Below are 17,740 nucleotides of genomic sequence, written 5' to 3' on the forward strand. Positions count from 1 at the left end.
TGGCTGGTTTGTTGTTTAATACTGCACTCATCAATATTCCAGCTCTATGGTGGTTGTCTGTAAATAATCAGACTATCCAGTGATCAACAGCATGAGCACTGATCTATGCAACTGGGATACGATGTGTGTCAACCAAGTCAGTAAGCCTGAACACCTGATCACAGTAGTCGCCTCTTACGAAAACATGACCTGCTGAAGACCAATTTTAACACTGATCTTCATGGGTATAACAAATTATGAGGATAACAAACTACATGTCAAACAGAAGCACCCATGGAAATGTTGACAATTAGACACAATAGACACATGCTTTCATTTCATGGTCATATTTTGTTGACAAGGTTGATTATATCAATAAATAAGTATTAATAAATATCAATTTATTTTCTTGCCCACTGAATCACACATCCATCCATCCACTCACTGATCCACTGCAACTACTCACGTGTAGGAATGCATGAACACAACAGCCAAACTGTTGATACCCTTCCTCTGGAGTTCCTGGAGATCAGCCTTAAGTTTGTCCACATTCACCTCCTGCCAGACCTCCAGCTAAGTCAAGGGCAAGTGACAATGATATTATCTTTGTTTGACCATTTGAAATCAGTTCAAAATCTGTATGTAACAAACAAAGAGAGCACAAGTCACAAATCAGCTGAAGTTAAGAAACATCAAGCACAGAGAGACCTTGGATGGGTGACCGTGTTTGGCAGCTTGACTCCTATGAGTTTCTAGGACTTCAGTCATGTCAGGTCCCACCTCAGGCATGTGAGTTTGTTCAAAACTGTCTCTGTTCACCCAGCAGAAAAATGGGTACCCACTGGGATCAGTCATTTGACTGTAACCTTCTAGCACCCAAGAGGCAGCTTGGGTTATATGGGGTAATAATGTGCTGTGCTGTTGATTGTTAGTGCTATGAGCATACCTAGTGTGGAGCTTAGCCCTAAATACATGGACACATTTTATTAATACTATTAGTCTACATTACAATAAGGTACATGTTCCATCTTGATGCCCATGTATGAAATTGGACACAGGTTTTGATCAGAAGAGAAAAAATTTCATCCACTTGCCTTCCTCACCACCATGGAGTAAACAGCAAAACAACATAGCAGAAAGTAATATTAATATCTATGTCAGCTTAGGAAATGATAGACAAAATTCAGTTATTTCAACTTAACTACTCTCTACTGACCTGTTCACCTGTTGTTCCCATGACCTTCTGACATGACTTGTTGATCTGACACATGTCCTGCTGCAGAACCAGCCTTTCTTCCACCTCAACCACCTCCTCGTACAGCTTGTCAGGCATCACGATTTTCTGAAGACAAATCCATCTCACCTTCACTCTTGACATCAAAGTAACTTATCACCACAACCAAACTTTCAACTTTCACTGACTTCAGTGTATGATGATTCCGGAAAACAAGCAAAAAGCCGATCAAATACCCTTGTCCATAGTCATCTTCAAATTAAAAATCCAAGATTACAATTTTGCATACACCGACAAAAAGTCTGTTGTCACATGAGTTACCTATGAAACACAGACTATATACAGAGGGACAAGCCTCGGGACAAGTTGGAGAAAGAATGATCTCTACAGTGCGAGATCTAGCCGGACTTCCACATGAGACTGTGAGATTGGTGGCGTTACATGCAAGGGCTTCATAAATTGATTTAACCACCTGTTGAAACTTATCCATGTTTGGAAACATTCAGTTTATAATTTTACCGGAATTGTTAGAAAGCATGCATTACATATAGGTAACCATATGAATGATATGCAATTTAGTGAAATGACAGGACACATCAAATGATGTCCCACTATCTTGACAAAGATGGCCACCTGAGAAATTCACAATTTACCCATTTTCTGGTACACATTACTCAGTTAGGAAAGAAAAGAAAGTACTCAATAAATGGAGTCATTTGGAAGATCTATCAAATTTGTTTGTCATGACATGATACTTTTTGTTTTGTCTTGTCAAATACATGCATTAGACTGTATCACTAAAATGACTATATCATCATATTCATCAACCATACTTCACTGCTCTGCAGAGTTAAAAAACACACAGCACAGTTTAAAATGGTTCTGATACACAAAATGCTGACCGGTACAGACAGTGACCGGTACAGACAGTGCTCAGATGGGTGACACAAAGCTTGACTCCTGAGGGTTACTAGGACTTCAGTCCTGCCCCACTATGAAACACATGACACATGTCATCTCACCTTAGGCAAGTGAGTTTGTTCAAAACTGCCTCTGTTCACCCTGCAGAAAATGGGTACCCGGTAGGATAAGTCATGTGACTATAACCTTCTAGCGCCCAAAAGGCAGCTTGGGTTATCTGGGGTAATAAAATGCCTGCTTTGACTGTTAGCGCTATGAGCATTCACTCGTGAATGGAGTTTGGCTCAGTATAAATGCACATATTATTATTTTTCTATGCTTTCATAGGAAACAAAATTGAATACTACAAAAAACACATGTCCACTTGAGATTGTGTTTACCTATATTTACAAGTTAAGGGGGTGTTTAAACTATTCTATACGCTGAATGACAGATAATTTTGATTCATTAATTCGAGACTGAACTGTATATTATATTCTGCAGATATTACTTCAACTTTTACACATAACCACAGGCAATATAGTCCTGAGGATAAGGGCAGTTTTTTCACTGAATTGAGCTCTTTGTGTTACAAGCATTAAATTTTTTTATCTTCTTTTTTTAATAAGAAGGGCAAAAGCTACAATTGTGCCAAATTTCATGCTCATAGCACTATGTGCACAATTTGATCATTTATCTGCTGGGTAATATATTATTATTTACCAGATCAAATATGTGTGGCCTGGACTGGTTGCCGATATGGAGTAGATCCCTGAAACCCTTGGTGATGACGAGGGCCATCCTCTCTCCCTTCCTCTCCAGCAGGGCATTGGTGGCCACTGTTGTGCCCATCCGTATCCAGTCTATCAGAGATGTGTCTATCAGGGAATCTGCTTGGCATGGCTTTCCTGTATACTGGAACATATGTTTATAATGGTAAACAATATCGCTACTTTTTAGTGAAAAGAAATCTGTAATACTACACTGCAGTTTTCATCCTGCACTGGCTGTTGTGAGTATTTATCTGACTTTGGGCACCTGGAACTAAAGTAGGAAGACACCTTCAGCTGGAGGTATTAATCTCTGATTTAGACACCTGCAGCTGAAGTATGTAGATGCTAGCATTTAAAAGTATTTATCTCCAGCTTAAAACACCTGCAGCAAAAGTATAAAGATACCTGCATTTAAAGGTATTCATCTCTGGCTTAAGACACAAAAGACACCTGCATTTAAAGGTATTCATCTCTGGCTTAAGACACCTGCAGCAAAAGTATAAAGACACCTGCATTTACAGGTATTTATCTCTGGCTTATGACACCTGCAGCAAAAGTATAAAGACACCTGCATTCAAAGGTATTCATCTCTGGCTTAAGACACCTGCAGCAAAAGTATAAAGACACCTGCATTCAAAGGTATTCATCTCTGGCTTAAGACACCTGCAGCAAAAGTATAAAGACACCTGCATTCAAAGGTATTCATCTCTGGCTTAAGACACCTGCAGCAAAAGTATGAAGACTCCTGCATTCAAAGGTATTCATCTCTGGCTTAAAACACCTGCAGCAAAAGTATGAAGACATGCATATCTAAAGGTAATTGTTTCTGATTTTAGACACCTTCGCTGAAATATGTAGACACCTGTATCTAAATAGAGGACATAATATGATCACCCATGTCATACTATGCTTACCACATGAGTACCCAGATGTCGGTATTTCACAAGCGAGAGCGAAGGATATACCATTATTTAGGCATGAATCTCATAAACATAGAACATAATATCCCTTTTATTACTGAAGTCTTTAACTTGAGGAAAATAAACCCAAATCTACTTTCAAACATGGGATGGCTACCCGCATGTAGAATGCAATGTTATAGAAGAACTGTGACGTCATGGCACATTTCATGACATCATGTTACCATGACAAAGTGATATTTTGCCCTAGGGCATTTTATGAAAAATATGAACCTGACATGTTCACCCTCCGAGATAATGAAGCGATTTATCTCTGATTTTTAGGTACCAGCCTCTGAAGTATGTAGACACGCATATGTAAAGGTATTTATCTCTGATTTTAGATACCTGCAGCAATGGTTTCAAAATTTTGGTTCAAAATAAGACCTCAAACCTCAGTTTCATTAACTTCCACTTGTCATCATTAAAGCAAACAACTTCCAAAAAATTATCACCTCTAATTATATAAAGAGGCACAACTTCACCATTCGTGTAGCAAGTTTCAAGAGAAACATTCAGTGAAGTAGGAGCTCTGCTCTGGAATCAGATTGTGGCTGACCGAATAATTGAAATATTTGAAAACTGGTTGCAATGACTAAACGACCAAGCAGATGATAATATTTTCTCATAAAGGAAACAATTTTGGAACACTTGTATGCATGAAGAACATTTTTCACAAGGCTGGGCTTGTCTTTTACATATCATAAGCACTGGAAACCTGTTCCAAGCCATGATAAAATTTATCTTAAAAACTCCTGGACATTTATGGTCCTAACACTATAGTCCTCCTTTAAAATGAAAATTTCTAAATCCATTTTTAGCATATTTTCTAATTTATATTCAATACTTTCCAAAATCATAAATTTATCTGAATATATGTCTGGATTTACATAAAACACATTTTCTTAATGAAATCATTTGGAATGAGTGCTACAATTTCCTTCCATCTATTCCTGCAAATTTTCATACAAAACAAACACCGCAAGGTTTGGTCTCTGACCAGATGTTGCAAAATGATATGACAATATTATCGATACTTCCACATCACAACACCGGACAGTTGTAGACCCTGCATTTATGCATCCAATTACATTGTAAATTAACTTAACAATGTTTCACATTCCATCACATAAGTCACTGCTAGTTTGGGAATTGTGGAAGTGACAGCTGGTTTATTAAAATAAAATAACTGTGTAAATACAATAAAGTATAAATAGAGGAGGAAAAACAGATATGTCTTTCCTGTTAAGCTTAACAACTGTGGTTTTTTGTCACAGTTCGTGGACTTACAAAGTTGACGTTTTGTGTCTCGACTGAAAATAAAGAACATATATTATTCAAAGACAACATTAAAACCTTAAATGGGCCCCTGAAGCTTCATGCACTTTCAGCAACGCATTCAGACTCAAGCTCAAAGAAGACAGCTCTTACATTTGGACATTACGCGATGTCCTCCAACCTTTCAAGTCATCCATACAAATACCATACGCTAATTTCTCTTAACCAAATGGGCTTAACGCTTATATCGAGATAATTTAACATTCCGTGATATATCCCTAATCGTGCCTCAACAAGTTTTTGCAGGATAGTCACCTCTTCCAGAATGCGCCTGATGCCTTCCCTGGGTGCGTCATCGTAATTGGCGGGGTCCTCCGACAGCAACTTCAACACCCGAATCTCATTATTCGGACATCGAGCCCAGACGTCGGTGAAGGTGCCCCCACGATCGATGGCAAATTGGAACCGTGACAACATTGACACTTTGTCAGCCATTTTGTCAGGTATGTTGCAGTTATCTCCCCTGATTCACATCAGGTGCACGTAGTTGATATTGAAACACAAGTCACGCGTTCAAATATGCGTTTTAGTCGCCAAAGTCGTCTGATGAATTATGTTCAACACTTGTAAGTAAGGCGTAATATAATGTGAGAGGCAAATAACAATAATGACTGCACAAATATTGTGCTCACATGCAGTATCCATTACAAAATAAAGCGTGGCGCGTGCGTGCGTGCTTGTGTCTTGTGTGAATGTATATAACATTTAGGAAAGGGATAAGGGATATACATGTCATTGTTTGACTGGCATTCTAGAGGATGATCACTCCCCTTTCCTTTTTAGTGGATTCTTCTACATTTTCCAACATGTCACCACCCCTACTAAGTATTTAAACATCAGATGTCTGACACATGTCGGGTATAAATAAAATGTATCCAGCTGATTGTTAATTTACTTAAATTGACAATCAACTGGATCGTCCAGTTATTCGTGGACGTTTCAAGAAAAAGTCATTTCCATTATCTGTATTACTATGAAATGCTTTTGACGTTTAAGTAATATATATGTCGATTGGATTAAGCAGATGTGTCCATGCATTTAATAGCAGAAAGTGTTAGGTTTGTTTGTAGTTACATATTTTAAATAACCGAAAGAGTGTTTGGTTGTTTTTCAGTCAAACCTTACCGATCGTATAGAGTATAACAGTTCATAAAGCCATAGTCATATTTTAAAATGCCCGGTGGGAAATAGAGTCATATGGTAGGACAATGTAGTGTCAAAGTTGGATGTGAGAGAAGTAGGCCTACGAATTCACCGATCTGAAAATATTATTAAAGTTGTTTGGAACGATTTATGTCGCCTTAACATCATCTAAATTTCTTCTGTCTGTTGAAGTGAAAAATGTAATACTTGTCTGAGAACTCATAATTTCAGAACTGTGATAAAAGGCAGTAATGTACGTTACATTTCATGTATTTTTGTTCGTGGAATCCCTTTAAGAAACGAACACATTTGAATGCTTCATTTTGAAATAACTTCGTAGATTAAAGTTTAAGTGTTATCTTCTAAAATGTTCTTGTCTTTAAACATTTGTATATAGTGAACATCACACAAACGAAAGGATGTACTCTGAATTTACACGGATATTTTCCTTGGCCGAAAAGATAAGTGCCCCTTATATATCTTGAATGCAACTCTTTTTTCATATTCATGATAGTTATTTGTGTTTTTATCACCCGAATATTCCCACTACAGTAAGGAAGACGAAAGCATATCTTCGATACCTTCTGTTTAATACTAAGGCTAAACAAAAAAGTAAAATGGTTCTCGTGTATCGGCGGGTCACTTTTATTTGTGCAGGTAACAGTTGTTATTGCCATTGTAAAAATAATTTTGAATCGGCTGCGTCCCGATCATCCATTTGTCCACTATAAGAATGAGTGTCTGTAAGAACTAGTGTGACTGGATCTACAACTCAATAACACGTGCATTTAATTTTTATGCAGCCTAAGTTGTTTTCGGTAATTACCAACTTGACTGACATGTTGCCACCCGCGATATCTCCTGGGTACGATGAATCTCCACTATACCTGGATGCATCTACGGCTCAATATCCAGTCAGGTGTCTGCACTAGGAAGTTGAGCGGACCAATCACAACTCACTGTCGCCTTTTAAATCATTGAAGCGATTAAACTTGACAACACAAAACATGCAGCGTTTCTCTTAAGGAGGCAGAAGGTGTTCTTGTTTATAATTCGGGCCTATCAATTTGTCTGTATGATTTAGCCAAAATCTGAATCGCGCTGCGAACATACCTTCGCAGCTCCGACCGCTATCTTTGTTGACACTGGCAAGCACGGTTGTAGCGTCGGTTTAGCTGATTGGATACTGTGAGAATGCTGAGCCAGCAAAGTGGGGTAATAAAATTATAGATGCATCCAGGGTATATATAGTGGAGACTTATCGGAACGTATACCCTGGAGATATCGAGGATGACATGTTAATAGCATTCATATTTTAAAGATAACCAATCAGAATATCGAAAAGAAATCTTAGGACTCGACTGAAACGGACCTGGAACTGAATTATATTGAAAATCTCCCAAATGAAGCATTGACCAGGCATATGTACGGACAGGCGTGAGACATGGTTCGAATGTGAGAATGGATATCGGAATATGCTAATGGGCACATTTACACGCATTCTTTTCCCACCGAGGTTACTTGTCATATCTTCCTACGAGGAAGATGTGACAAGTAACCACTGTGGGAAAAGGATGATTTACACGCAGATTAACATTTTTCATCAGAAGAAATGTTTGTCAAGTAGTTTCTCAGCCAAAACAATACAGATGTCAGAACTAACTAATTTATTTATTTTTTTGGTGTCATATCGATTCAAAGTTTCCACATTAACCGAGAGTTCTGTGCCCACAGTTAAAACACCATGGTTCACGCCCTTTGGAAACGACGCCATTGGCGCCCAAATAATAAACGAATGACGTCGTTACATCTTATTAAACCCATTCGCGTGGCGTAGGTATTGGTGTGGTTCTTTAATTGTGTCTCGGTGTGCAGGCTACTGTTAAAATCCGCCTGCCTCTTGGCCACCTGTTCTGTTGCTTCTTTCGTGTTTTTACATGTGTCATCACGTGATTAATGTCAGAATTTTGACTTTGTGACTAGACAGGAGACCAAATCAGTATTTGACTAAATACGTCATAATCGAAGGGCGGTAACTCTGACCTGTTTAGCTCGGAAAACACAGGTCTCATGATGACATAACATTTCAACACCTGTAGTGCGGGTCATGTACAGTCAATGAAGAAGAATGAGTGTTTTTTTCAAAAGTAGATGTTAGTAATTTACAACTTCCATTTTGGTTCACATAAGAAAAAACGTAAGTTTCTCGTGCACACTTCCCTAAAAAGTAACTGAAGCGCATCTACAATCATTAATCTAATGAAGGGGAGGTCACTCTAAACGAATGAACTCGCACATGTTCATAACAACATGGCGGGCTTAGAACTTTTGTCAGACCAAGGATTTCGAATTGATGGGCGTAGACCCCATGAACTGCGGAAGATCCAGTGTCGGCTAGGGGTTTTCAAGCAAGCGGATGGTTCTGCGTATATTGAGCAGGGAAACACGAAGGTTCTTGCTACAGTATACGGACCACATGAGGTATACGCAAGTTCAGAATCAACGAACACTGTGACAAACATGCCGTCGTAGACTCGTACATTAACATCGCAAAGCTTCTTTTCTCAGCGGGCCAGTCGTTATTGCAGTTCTTACACAAACAATGTTGAGATAGGTGAAGTGTTGTCAAGTCTTGCTTGCATACCCATACTTTACCATTTAGAATGGACCATTTTATATTCTAATGTGCAAAATTGCAAATGGATCCTGCCATTCCCAATCCGTGTTAACCCTACAATCTATACATCACCCATTTCACAGTGCTATGAAATAGTGGCATTTAGTTGTCCAACGAATGCCTTTTTTCAAATTCCACTTGAATACTTTTGTAAATAGTTACAATGAGATGTGAGAAATTTATGTTAGATTGCACATATAAGCAGAAGTCTTAAAATGTGCATGAATAATGTAGTCTTGTAATTTGTATGACAGAGGCAGATACAACTTTATTGAGAACACCTTACTTTACACGAGTTTCATAAGTCATTTCATAAACTTTCAGGACTATGGGAGAGGGGTGCCCATCCCTGCAACCCCTCCTCTGGACCCGCCTATGTATGATGTGATTATAACAAGAAACAGAAACGGTATCATGTTTTATTGCAGATTAGAGGTAGCAGGGGACGAGCCTTACATGACAAGGTTCTGGTTAACTGTCAGTACAGCATGGCAACATTCAGCACAGGGGAGAGGAAGACACGTCCTCGCGGTGACCGTAAGTCCCAAGAGATGACCATGCATCTCAGACAGACTTTTGATGCAGCCATTATGACCAGCCTCTATCCTCGATCACAGATTGATATATTTGTGGAGGTAAGACAACACTGTTCTTTGGTTTGAGTAACCTGTCACAGTTTACAGTCACATAATGCAGTTTACATTTGTCATCTACAGGCAGAATAAGCCACAAAATCTGGTAAAAACAATCTTAGTTTGCTAAAAACATGAAAGTGTACTGTTACAAATTTAATGACCTATGACCTTCCGTGTAGAAAGCATTAATGATGTGGGGTATTTTTCAGACTGGTACTTAATAACATTCCGAGAGTGTCATGGCGACAGACTGAAAGACTTCCTTTGAGACTTTTCAAAAGAAATTGTGTGCAGAGAATCCAACATATGTGAAAAAGAAATGACAATTTTGAAAACCCAATCAAAGAGGTTACAGCTGGGTAGTTACAGGACATTCGTAACTATCACAGCAGAGACTGATAATGCTTTTCAAAGAACAAAATAGAACTATTATGTGCATTTTCCTGTTTATTATTACCACCTACTCAAGAGCAATTAACACAAGTCTTGTTAAACATGTGACATCACAATTGTTCTACACTGTTGGCAGGTTCTTCAGTCTGACGGGGGAAACTACTGTGCTAGCGTGAATGCATCAACGCTTGCACTAATAGACGCTGGCATTCCAATGAAGGACTATGTTTGTGCTTGCTCAGCAGGTTTTGTTAACGACTCTCCTCTGGTGGATATCTGTTACCTGGAAGAGTCTTCAGGTGGGCCGGAACTGATTGTAGCCACCTTGCCTCAGTCAGAACAGATTGTGTTTTTGGAGATGAACTCTAGGCTACATGAGGACAACCTGAACAAAGTCCTTGACCAGGCCATGAAGGGTTGTAAAGACATCTACCAGGTGATCAACACTGCTGTCCGGGAACATGTTAGTACCACAGTCACATCACTTGGCTGGGAGACTTGACACTGTATCATAAATGTCTGTCACATTTTTGTAAATAATTAATATCTGACTCAAACAATATTTTGTTGTTTTGTGATGTTAGTTATTTTGTTCTGACCATCGGATGCAGCGGATCTAGCGATTTTCCTGCTTTGATGCTGCCATTTGCAAATAATCAAATCTGGATGCACAGTCTAGTGGTTGATATCATGAGCATCAGTTTACACATGTGTGATATGATGACATGTGTCAAACTCATCAGACACTGACCACCAGACCGTGCATCATGGTAATGTCAACACATGAGAATGAAGTCTTGAACATCTTGCACCACTAAGCTGGTTAAAATGTCTGTGAAGAACATTTAGTGGATAAGTGGGGAAAATCTAAAGCACTGTAATACATAGAAACATGGTGAATGTTCTGCAAATTTGGTATTGTCTCCTGAAATGAATTTTTCTATGTTGTGATTGTTTCATTAGAGGTAATAATTGTGAAAATATGGGAATGGTCTTCGTGTAATCACAATTTTTTATATAACATTTGACTATTATAAACAGATGGTTTCTAAAGATATTGTTCTTGGGATCTCCAAGAAGGAAATTATATATATTTAGGTCTAAGTTTAAGAATATATAGGCTTACATATTCATGTTAAACTCCCGCATTTATATCCAGTCCAACATGACCTGATTACTGCAAGCAACCCCATGCAGTCAGAGGTCAGGTGTTATCTGATTTCATTCATTCACTAATCTTGAACATAATTACATGGTGTTTGAACCCAACAATGGATAAGTGAAAAGTGTCAGTGTATTTCTGTCAGTAAAGTCAAACACCAATAGAGGATCACATTCCAGAAAAGTAACGCCAGTATTAAAAAATGGAAATGAATAAACCTATCTCCTAGTTTTTCTGTAGGTCACCCTAATATACCAGACCAGGAAAGTAGATGGTAAACACAGTAAAAGAAGAATATGTGCTGTGTCTGTAAACAATAGGTATATTCCTTTTTACACAGTAAAATATACATGTCTGCTCGTGCTCCTCTTGACAGCCACTCTGGACTTGAGGTCATATGATGTGTCAAATGTGATAATACTCTGGTATGTGTTTCCTTATTAGGCCTGCAGCATTTCATAATTATGCATAGAAATCTGAAGAAACAATTGGTGAAACTGATGTGAACTAACAAGTGGTAATGAAATACACTCATGGAAACAAGTAAGGGAACCTATGAAATAACAAGTGTTCTTTTAGGCCTGCACTGTATTACTGGTATATAACACTAGGTATTGTAATATTATTTCTGAGAACCAGTATATTGGGTAGAGAACATACAACATTTTTTTTGTGATGTTTGGAATTATAATTTCATTCACAACTTTTTGCCTTTGTTATTCAATGGCAAGATGGCTTAGTATAATGCTATCAAGTGTATTAAAAATGGAAAGTAGAATTCCTGACTATGCAACAAAATTCTGAGATTGCTGTTATCAGAACCATTAGATATGTTTTTAGGGATTAATGTAGAAAATAGGATTGACATGTACAATTAGTGGTACTTACTGTCAAGCTCCCGATATATCGCAGTATATATAGCAATACATATCGCAATACGGGTGCCTGAATCGCTATATACTATTATTGCAATACAATTTATTTGCCAATACATAGCCCTAGTTCCTTCATTCATTTCTTCACAAGGCATGTATTGCTCTGTTGGTGAAACTTTAGAAATAAATACAGGTACATTTGCACTTACATATGTCCCTGTATTTGTTTCCATGAGTATATGTACGCTGTATCGTAATTACATTATGAGAATGATTCTATCCATTTCCATATCAACTATTCTGATCCTACTTCAGAGGAGGACAGATTGAAAATAATAAGAAAAAGAATATTGTTTAGAAATGCGTATGTTGCAGACCCACTGCAGAATAATTATATATGCCAGTTGTTCATGGTGGATGATTGGGTTAGGTGGCTGACTTTGACTTCTGGTGCCTAAGGTGCCTAAATCTAATAATGTTGGCATGCTCGAATCCCAGATGATGCTTAACCTAACAAAAGTTCTTGAATCGGTTCTTCATGGAGAAAGTGCAACCCCAAATATATGTTGCATTTGACCACTTTGTAAACGGGATTATGTATTTATGCAAAATTTTGCTTCCAAATTTTATCTGGTAAATTCAGATTCACATGACTAAACACATCGTTTCATGAACTAGTGGGCAGCCATTTGCAACAACTTAATCACATAAAGCCACCAGGGTGGACGTTATCTTCCGTCCATGCAATACGTTGTATCTGATACATGTCCAAGTTTATGCCAACCACTTCCTACTACAAATATCCTGTTACACAACCAACAACTCAACTCCCAAGAGCCAAGGGGATGAACGTCTTACAAAAGAACTCAACCCCCTGGGCTGTTTTCAGGACCTGACCAATTTGAACTGGATGAATGTAATTAAAGTTCTTGTGGAACTGTTGTTGTAGCGCACTGCCTTCAGAACGGGTCACATGGCGACCGTCTAGGTGGTAAACGTTCCGCTGGTCCTCAATCCCGTTGATGACCGTTGGGATCGTTATCTCGACAGGCAGGCCGTTTCTTGTCAGAAGATCCGCAAGGAACAGGAACTCGTGTTTGTATTTCTGTGGCACGTAGACGATGTCGGATACTTGGGAGATGTAGCTGTCCTCCCGGGCGTGGTTGCGGTTGTCACCGAGTCTTCTGTTGAAAGTGGTGTACATCGTCTTGTTGGCCTGTTCTAGTTCTATCATGGCCTTCATGAATGACCTTGCGTTAATCCTGTAACACGCACAGGAACGAAATGTATTGGAGTGATTCACCATAATCACATTTTTATCCGAATATTAAAACAACACCATGCAATATGTTACTGTTTGATTGGTCAGTTCAGTGTTACAATATAATGGGACAACTTTAGGATGTCAGGTGGACCAACAACGCAGTCTAAGTAAACTTAGTCTCAGTACTTTTTGTTACACTCCTCCACTGAGCCTACCAAAACCTTATGGGAGGTCGCGTCAGGTAACTTTGAGTTTGACCAATCAGGACACAGCTTACCAAATACCGAAAGTGGACATTTGCACATACCGTTTGAACTTTTTATCTCGAAAAGGTTCATACCCGAACGATTCCGAATGCTATTTAGCTTACGCTCGCTTCCAGGTGATGCACACGGCTTACCTACTGCCATGACAACGGTGCGTAAACAGTCGCTGAAAATTGTGTTTTTGGCAATATTCAACAATGTCATCTTGCGGAAATATTAGCTAATGGTAACCATGTCAACAGAAATCCCGAAGCGTGTATACTGCAGTCGAAATAGTTGTGTTACATGCAGATTTGTTTGTGGAGAGATCTGTGTAGGTGACCTGAACATTTTGGAAGTCCCTCCGATCCCTAAATAATAGCCGTTGTTTGGTTGGTTAAATCTATTTAACCCTCTCGCGTTTGATTGGATGGTCATTGGTCGCTCAAAGGTTACCTGACGCGACCTTCTTCTAGGTTTTGTTAGACTCATTGGTGGACTGTAATGAAATACACTGAGAATAAGTTTACTTAGACTGACTAACCACGTTAACCAACATAGCTGAATAGCTGTTCCAGTGTATCGTTCTCTTGTCAGTTTAAATGAAAAATATTTCTGGTCAGGTGGTTGCCAAACCTGAATTGGGCGAATGTGTGCCATTAACTTCCGGCGGAGTTTGACCTTACCAAAGGTCTAACCATTTATGTGCCGTTTGCGACACAGCTGTAGTACTGCTTAAGGTGATTTAAATCAATAGTCACTAACCACGTACGGATTTCGGGTTTACACAAGAAGCAACAATACATACCTAGACTGATACTTGTACCGTGGTCTGCTTGTATTTTGAGACACCGTTTGAATGAACCAGATCCTGTCTTGAGGCAGTACACCGAGCGTCCACACGTGGAGTAGAGTGTCCTCGGATACCAGCAGGTACCCGTCGGCTCCGTAGTTCATCTCCATCGTTTTGATTAAACAATTTTGGGCAAATGTTCCTTTGTGGACGTCAACTTCTACAATCGTGACCTTTTCCATCGTTGTTTGGGAGATCTTATTAAACTGGGCGCCACAGTATGCAATGTGCGTGAACTGGTACCCGTACAGAGCTTCGTATGTTCTGATATTGCTATAGTGGCCCGGTGGTTTTAGGACGATAATCAGTACGATGCTACTGAATGTTTTATGGGTTCCACGGGGTGGTCTGATGTCCAGTCTGGGGCATATTTGGTTAACATTTGCCAAGTGGTGATGCAGCAGCTCACTGGACGCGGTGACGTCCACTCCGGGAGGGACTTGGACTTCCGGCACAAACTGGACATTGGTCGGGGAAGACTTTCGCCGTTTCCTATGCCGTGTATGTGTGTGGTGCTTTCGTCTGGAATATGGGACCCGCTTAGGCTCCTCATAACCCATTGTTCTCAGATCTTGCAGCCAATGACGAATGATTTCTGCATCTGCCTTTCTCCAGAATTTCTGTCTTGCCATGTCGTCAGACAACGCTATCACACAGTCGAAGAAAGAGTTACGGGGATTACAGTTCCAATTTCCGAGAAATTCCAGCAGTTTCTCAGATTTGAAGTACATCCCATGCTCCAAGTTAGCATCGGCGAAGTTCGTTTCGTTGTTGTGTTTCTGGAAGCTGTTCGGTGGAAAAAAGCCAGTGCTGCCTCCCATCTCCCAAAGGAGTCTCTGTGCCCAATATCCCCGCCAGATGTCACCGACGAAGCTCGGAATGGTTGTGGGTATCAGAAGAGCCCAGAAAGCGTCATAGGTAAATAGAGTGTTATAGGAATTGAGCGTTGAAAACACACCACTTTGAACAAACGCAGGTGGCGCTACGGCATCGAATGTTATGTTCGGCGCTAAATGCTTCCTTGTTCTCGTGAGCTGGACGATGGCGTCAACCTCCGGACTCCCCTTAACGAGCCCTTGCTGTATAGATGGAGTCTTCCAGTCGTCGAGGACGTAGTTAAGAGAGGCGTTGTCCCCGACCGAACTGAGGGGGTACCCACGGGGCCAAACAGTAGGCTGTCCAAAGTGATTGTAAGGGTTGAACATGTTAATGCCAGCATAACGCAAGCCGGTCGTGTTTGGCTGGAGGATAAACTCAGTCAGATTGCCGGTTGGCCGGTGGTTGTCGTCTGTCTCGTAAATGACCTTGGCACCGTGAGCGATGGCGTACAGATAGCCGATGTTCTTCCTGGCGTAGCTGTCCCTGGGCAGATGTGGTGCCGTGCTGAAACCGAGGAGGGTCTGGTCCTTGGGACCCAGGTAAACACAGCCCTTGTGTCTGGAACATACACTTATCAGTCAGGCTAGCTATTCTCGAAACGTTCTTACCCATATGAACATATTTAGCCCATAGTTAACACATTGTCTACGATCAAAGTTTGGAATTTTTGGGGCTACGAACGTTCCGAGAATGACGGGACAGGTCTATAATTTAGTGCAATGTATAGTAAGCACACCGAACTAGTTGAGTTGGCTTCAGTGAGTGTAGAGTATGTTAGAGTATTTTTGTCATGTCAAACAACTCGTGCACCATGTTTCAGAAGAAGAAGCAGTGTACGGGTTATGTGTTCACCACATTGATGAGCACGATATTGTGCTGACACAGCAGGAGGAATCGTGACTAGGGTGAGTTTGCAAGTCCTAGCGATTGCAAGTCCCACGTGAAACACGCGATCCTGAAAAACAACTGATCCTGGAGTATCCAAAGTATGGCATATGTATTTCCATTCTGTGTTAAGTGCATGTACAAAAGCGTAAAATTCAGCTGTGTACACCGGTACACAAAATGGCGACTACACAACATATACTTACGACCACTGAGACGGAGACTTTCTGTCGCCGACGACTACGACCTTCCACCCCGGTATCTGGGCAAGAAACTTGACGTTGTCGTTGGGAGCAGCGTTTGCAGTTGTCACTATCCACTTATCACTGTACTCGCCGTTCAGAATTCTGCCGCTACGAGAAGAGTGAAAAACACAGGGCGTGACGAGCCACTAGGCTACCCCCATCGCCCTCAACAATAAGGCCGATGTCGGATAGGAACCTGCATATGCCTTGCCATAAAACTGACGTTTACAACCTAATGCTATGATCAGTATGGTAAACTGACACACCTTAGCATGGCATAACTATTATCAATAGAAATTGTTGTGCAGCAACATATCCGTTTTACTCATGGCAATGTATTCCTTGATTCAAATGACCAATGTCAACGTCAAAATGTTTATATTAATCGTGTGTTTGATCGAAATACAAGAAGGATCCTAATATTTACGCCACAAACATACTTTAAATACTCGCCGATTGGTTTGACAAAATGCAGTCATGTTTATATAAGTATATGCTGCAGGTACAAATCAAGCGTTATACTGTGCACGTTTCTCAGAAACCTTTGATTAAGAACAATAGAATGTATCATATTTGTTTATATATATATATCAATAACACAAGCTTCATGTAACAATATGTAAATGAAAGTGATATCGACAATTCATCTACAAGATTAGCTTCAATAGTCTTGAAGGACATATCAGTGAGACTAGTGAATTTAGAAATGTATACACATATTTGTTTACGTGTTGTTTACAAATGAAAATCTCCCACTTACAAGTCTGAGAGACGGCTCATATCTCCCGTCCTGGTGAGTGTGTGGAAATTCCCTTGACCATAATGTGAGGCAAAATCGTACAAGGACAGAATCAGGGACCCAAACAATCTGACAAGGGGAGACATTGTCTGCGACCATCACTCCAACTTCATCGACGGTGTTATGCGTTGTAAGATTATCGTAGCTAGAGCGTCACGCCTTTGCGTTAATCCTTGCTGTCGCTATGGTGAAACGTTAGTTACTGTAGACCGCTGTTGTGGACCCGGACATGTCGAACTTCAAACTGTACAACACGCTGGCAAGAGCCTGCGCTGTGAGTGTTTGCTGCTTGAAAGTATCATAGATAGAAAAAAAAACAATGAGAGTTTCACAGGACGTTTTTGTCTTTAAAATAATAATCAAATATGTAAAACTCGACCAGCTGTGTGATCAAGCCCTCGTACTCTCACCGGGACGCAAGGGATGTGGCTTATCGCCATCGTGAAAAGATGCCGTCTTTAAATACAGGGTCAACGTGTGTATGTGGTGTAACTTTAAACAC

General features: G+C 40.0%; 3 protein-coding genes across 3 annotated transcripts in view; 1 reads left to right on the forward strand and 2 right to left on the reverse strand.

Annotated features, from left to right (window-relative positions):
• The window catches only part of LOC137257829 (5-oxoprolinase-like), a 57,098-nt gene extending 51,465 nt beyond the window's left edge, over positions 1-5,633 (reverse strand). The window contains exons 1-4 of the mRNA XM_067795299.1: positions 5,439-5,633; positions 2,837-3,028; positions 1,196-1,321; positions 446-552 (exon numbers count right to left, since the gene is read on the reverse strand). Coding sequence (XP_067651400.1) covers positions 446-552; positions 1,196-1,321; positions 2,837-3,028; positions 5,439-5,618 — 605 coding nt within the window. The 5' untranslated portion in view covers positions 5,619-5,633. The remainder of the gene's footprint in view (positions 1-445; positions 553-1,195; positions 1,322-2,836; positions 3,029-5,438) is intronic.
• Positions 5,634-8,599: 2,966 nt separating this feature from the next.
• Positions 8,600-10,588, forward strand: LOC137258067 (exosome complex component RRP41-like). The gene is made up of 3 exons (XM_067795616.1): positions 8,600-8,807; positions 9,432-9,638; positions 10,168-10,588. The coding sequence occupies exons 1-3, from the start codon at positions 8,637-8,639 to the stop codon at positions 10,531-10,533; spliced, it is 744 nt and encodes a 247-aa protein (XP_067651717.1). The 5' UTR covers positions 8,600-8,636; the 3' UTR covers positions 10,534-10,588.
• A 2,073-nt stretch (positions 10,589-12,661) lies between these two features.
• LOC137259036 (uncharacterized) lies at positions 12,662-17,324 on the reverse strand. Its single transcript, XM_067796744.1, has 4 exons — positions 17,200-17,324; positions 16,401-16,547; positions 14,386-15,867; positions 12,662-13,330 (listed from the first exon to the last, which is right to left on the reverse strand). Exons 1-4 carry the CDS (start codon positions 17,322-17,324, stop codon positions 12,892-12,894), a joined length of 2,193 nt encoding a protein of 730 aa, XP_067652845.1. The 3' UTR covers positions 12,662-12,891.
• Positions 17,325-17,740: the final 416 nt, after the last annotated feature.

Source organism: Haliotis asinina, chromosome 12 (assembly GCF_037392515.1).
Source record: "Haliotis asinina isolate JCU_RB_2024 chromosome 12, JCU_Hal_asi_v2, whole genome shotgun sequence".
NCBI lineage: Eukaryota > Metazoa > Mollusca > Gastropoda > Lepetellida > Haliotidae > Haliotis > Haliotis asinina.

Coding starts and splice junctions, on each gene's coding strand:
- LOC137258067 (XM_067795616.1), top strand. CDS start 8,637: ATGGCGGGCTTAGAACTTTTGTCAGACCAAGGATTTCGAATTGATGGG. Junction 8,808..9,431: donor CAGTATACGGACCACATGAG/GTATACGCAAGT, acceptor GTTTTATTGCAG/ATTAGAGGTAGCAGGGGACG. Junction 9,639..10,167: donor AGATTGATATATTTGTGGAG/GTAAGACAACAC, acceptor CACTGTTGGCAG/GTTCTTCAGTCTGACGGGGG.
- LOC137259036 (XM_067796744.1), bottom strand. CDS start 17,324: ATGTCTCCCCTTGTCAGATTGTTTGGGTCCCTGATTCTGTCCTTGTAC. Junction 16,548..17,199: donor ATGAGCCGTCTCTCAGACTT/GTAAGTGGGAGA, acceptor CTCTTCTCGTAG/CGGCAGAATTCTGAACGGCG. Junction 15,868..16,400: donor AAGTCTCCGTCTCAGTGGTC/GTAAGTATATGT, acceptor TGTATGTTCCAG/ACACAAGGGCTGTGTTTACC.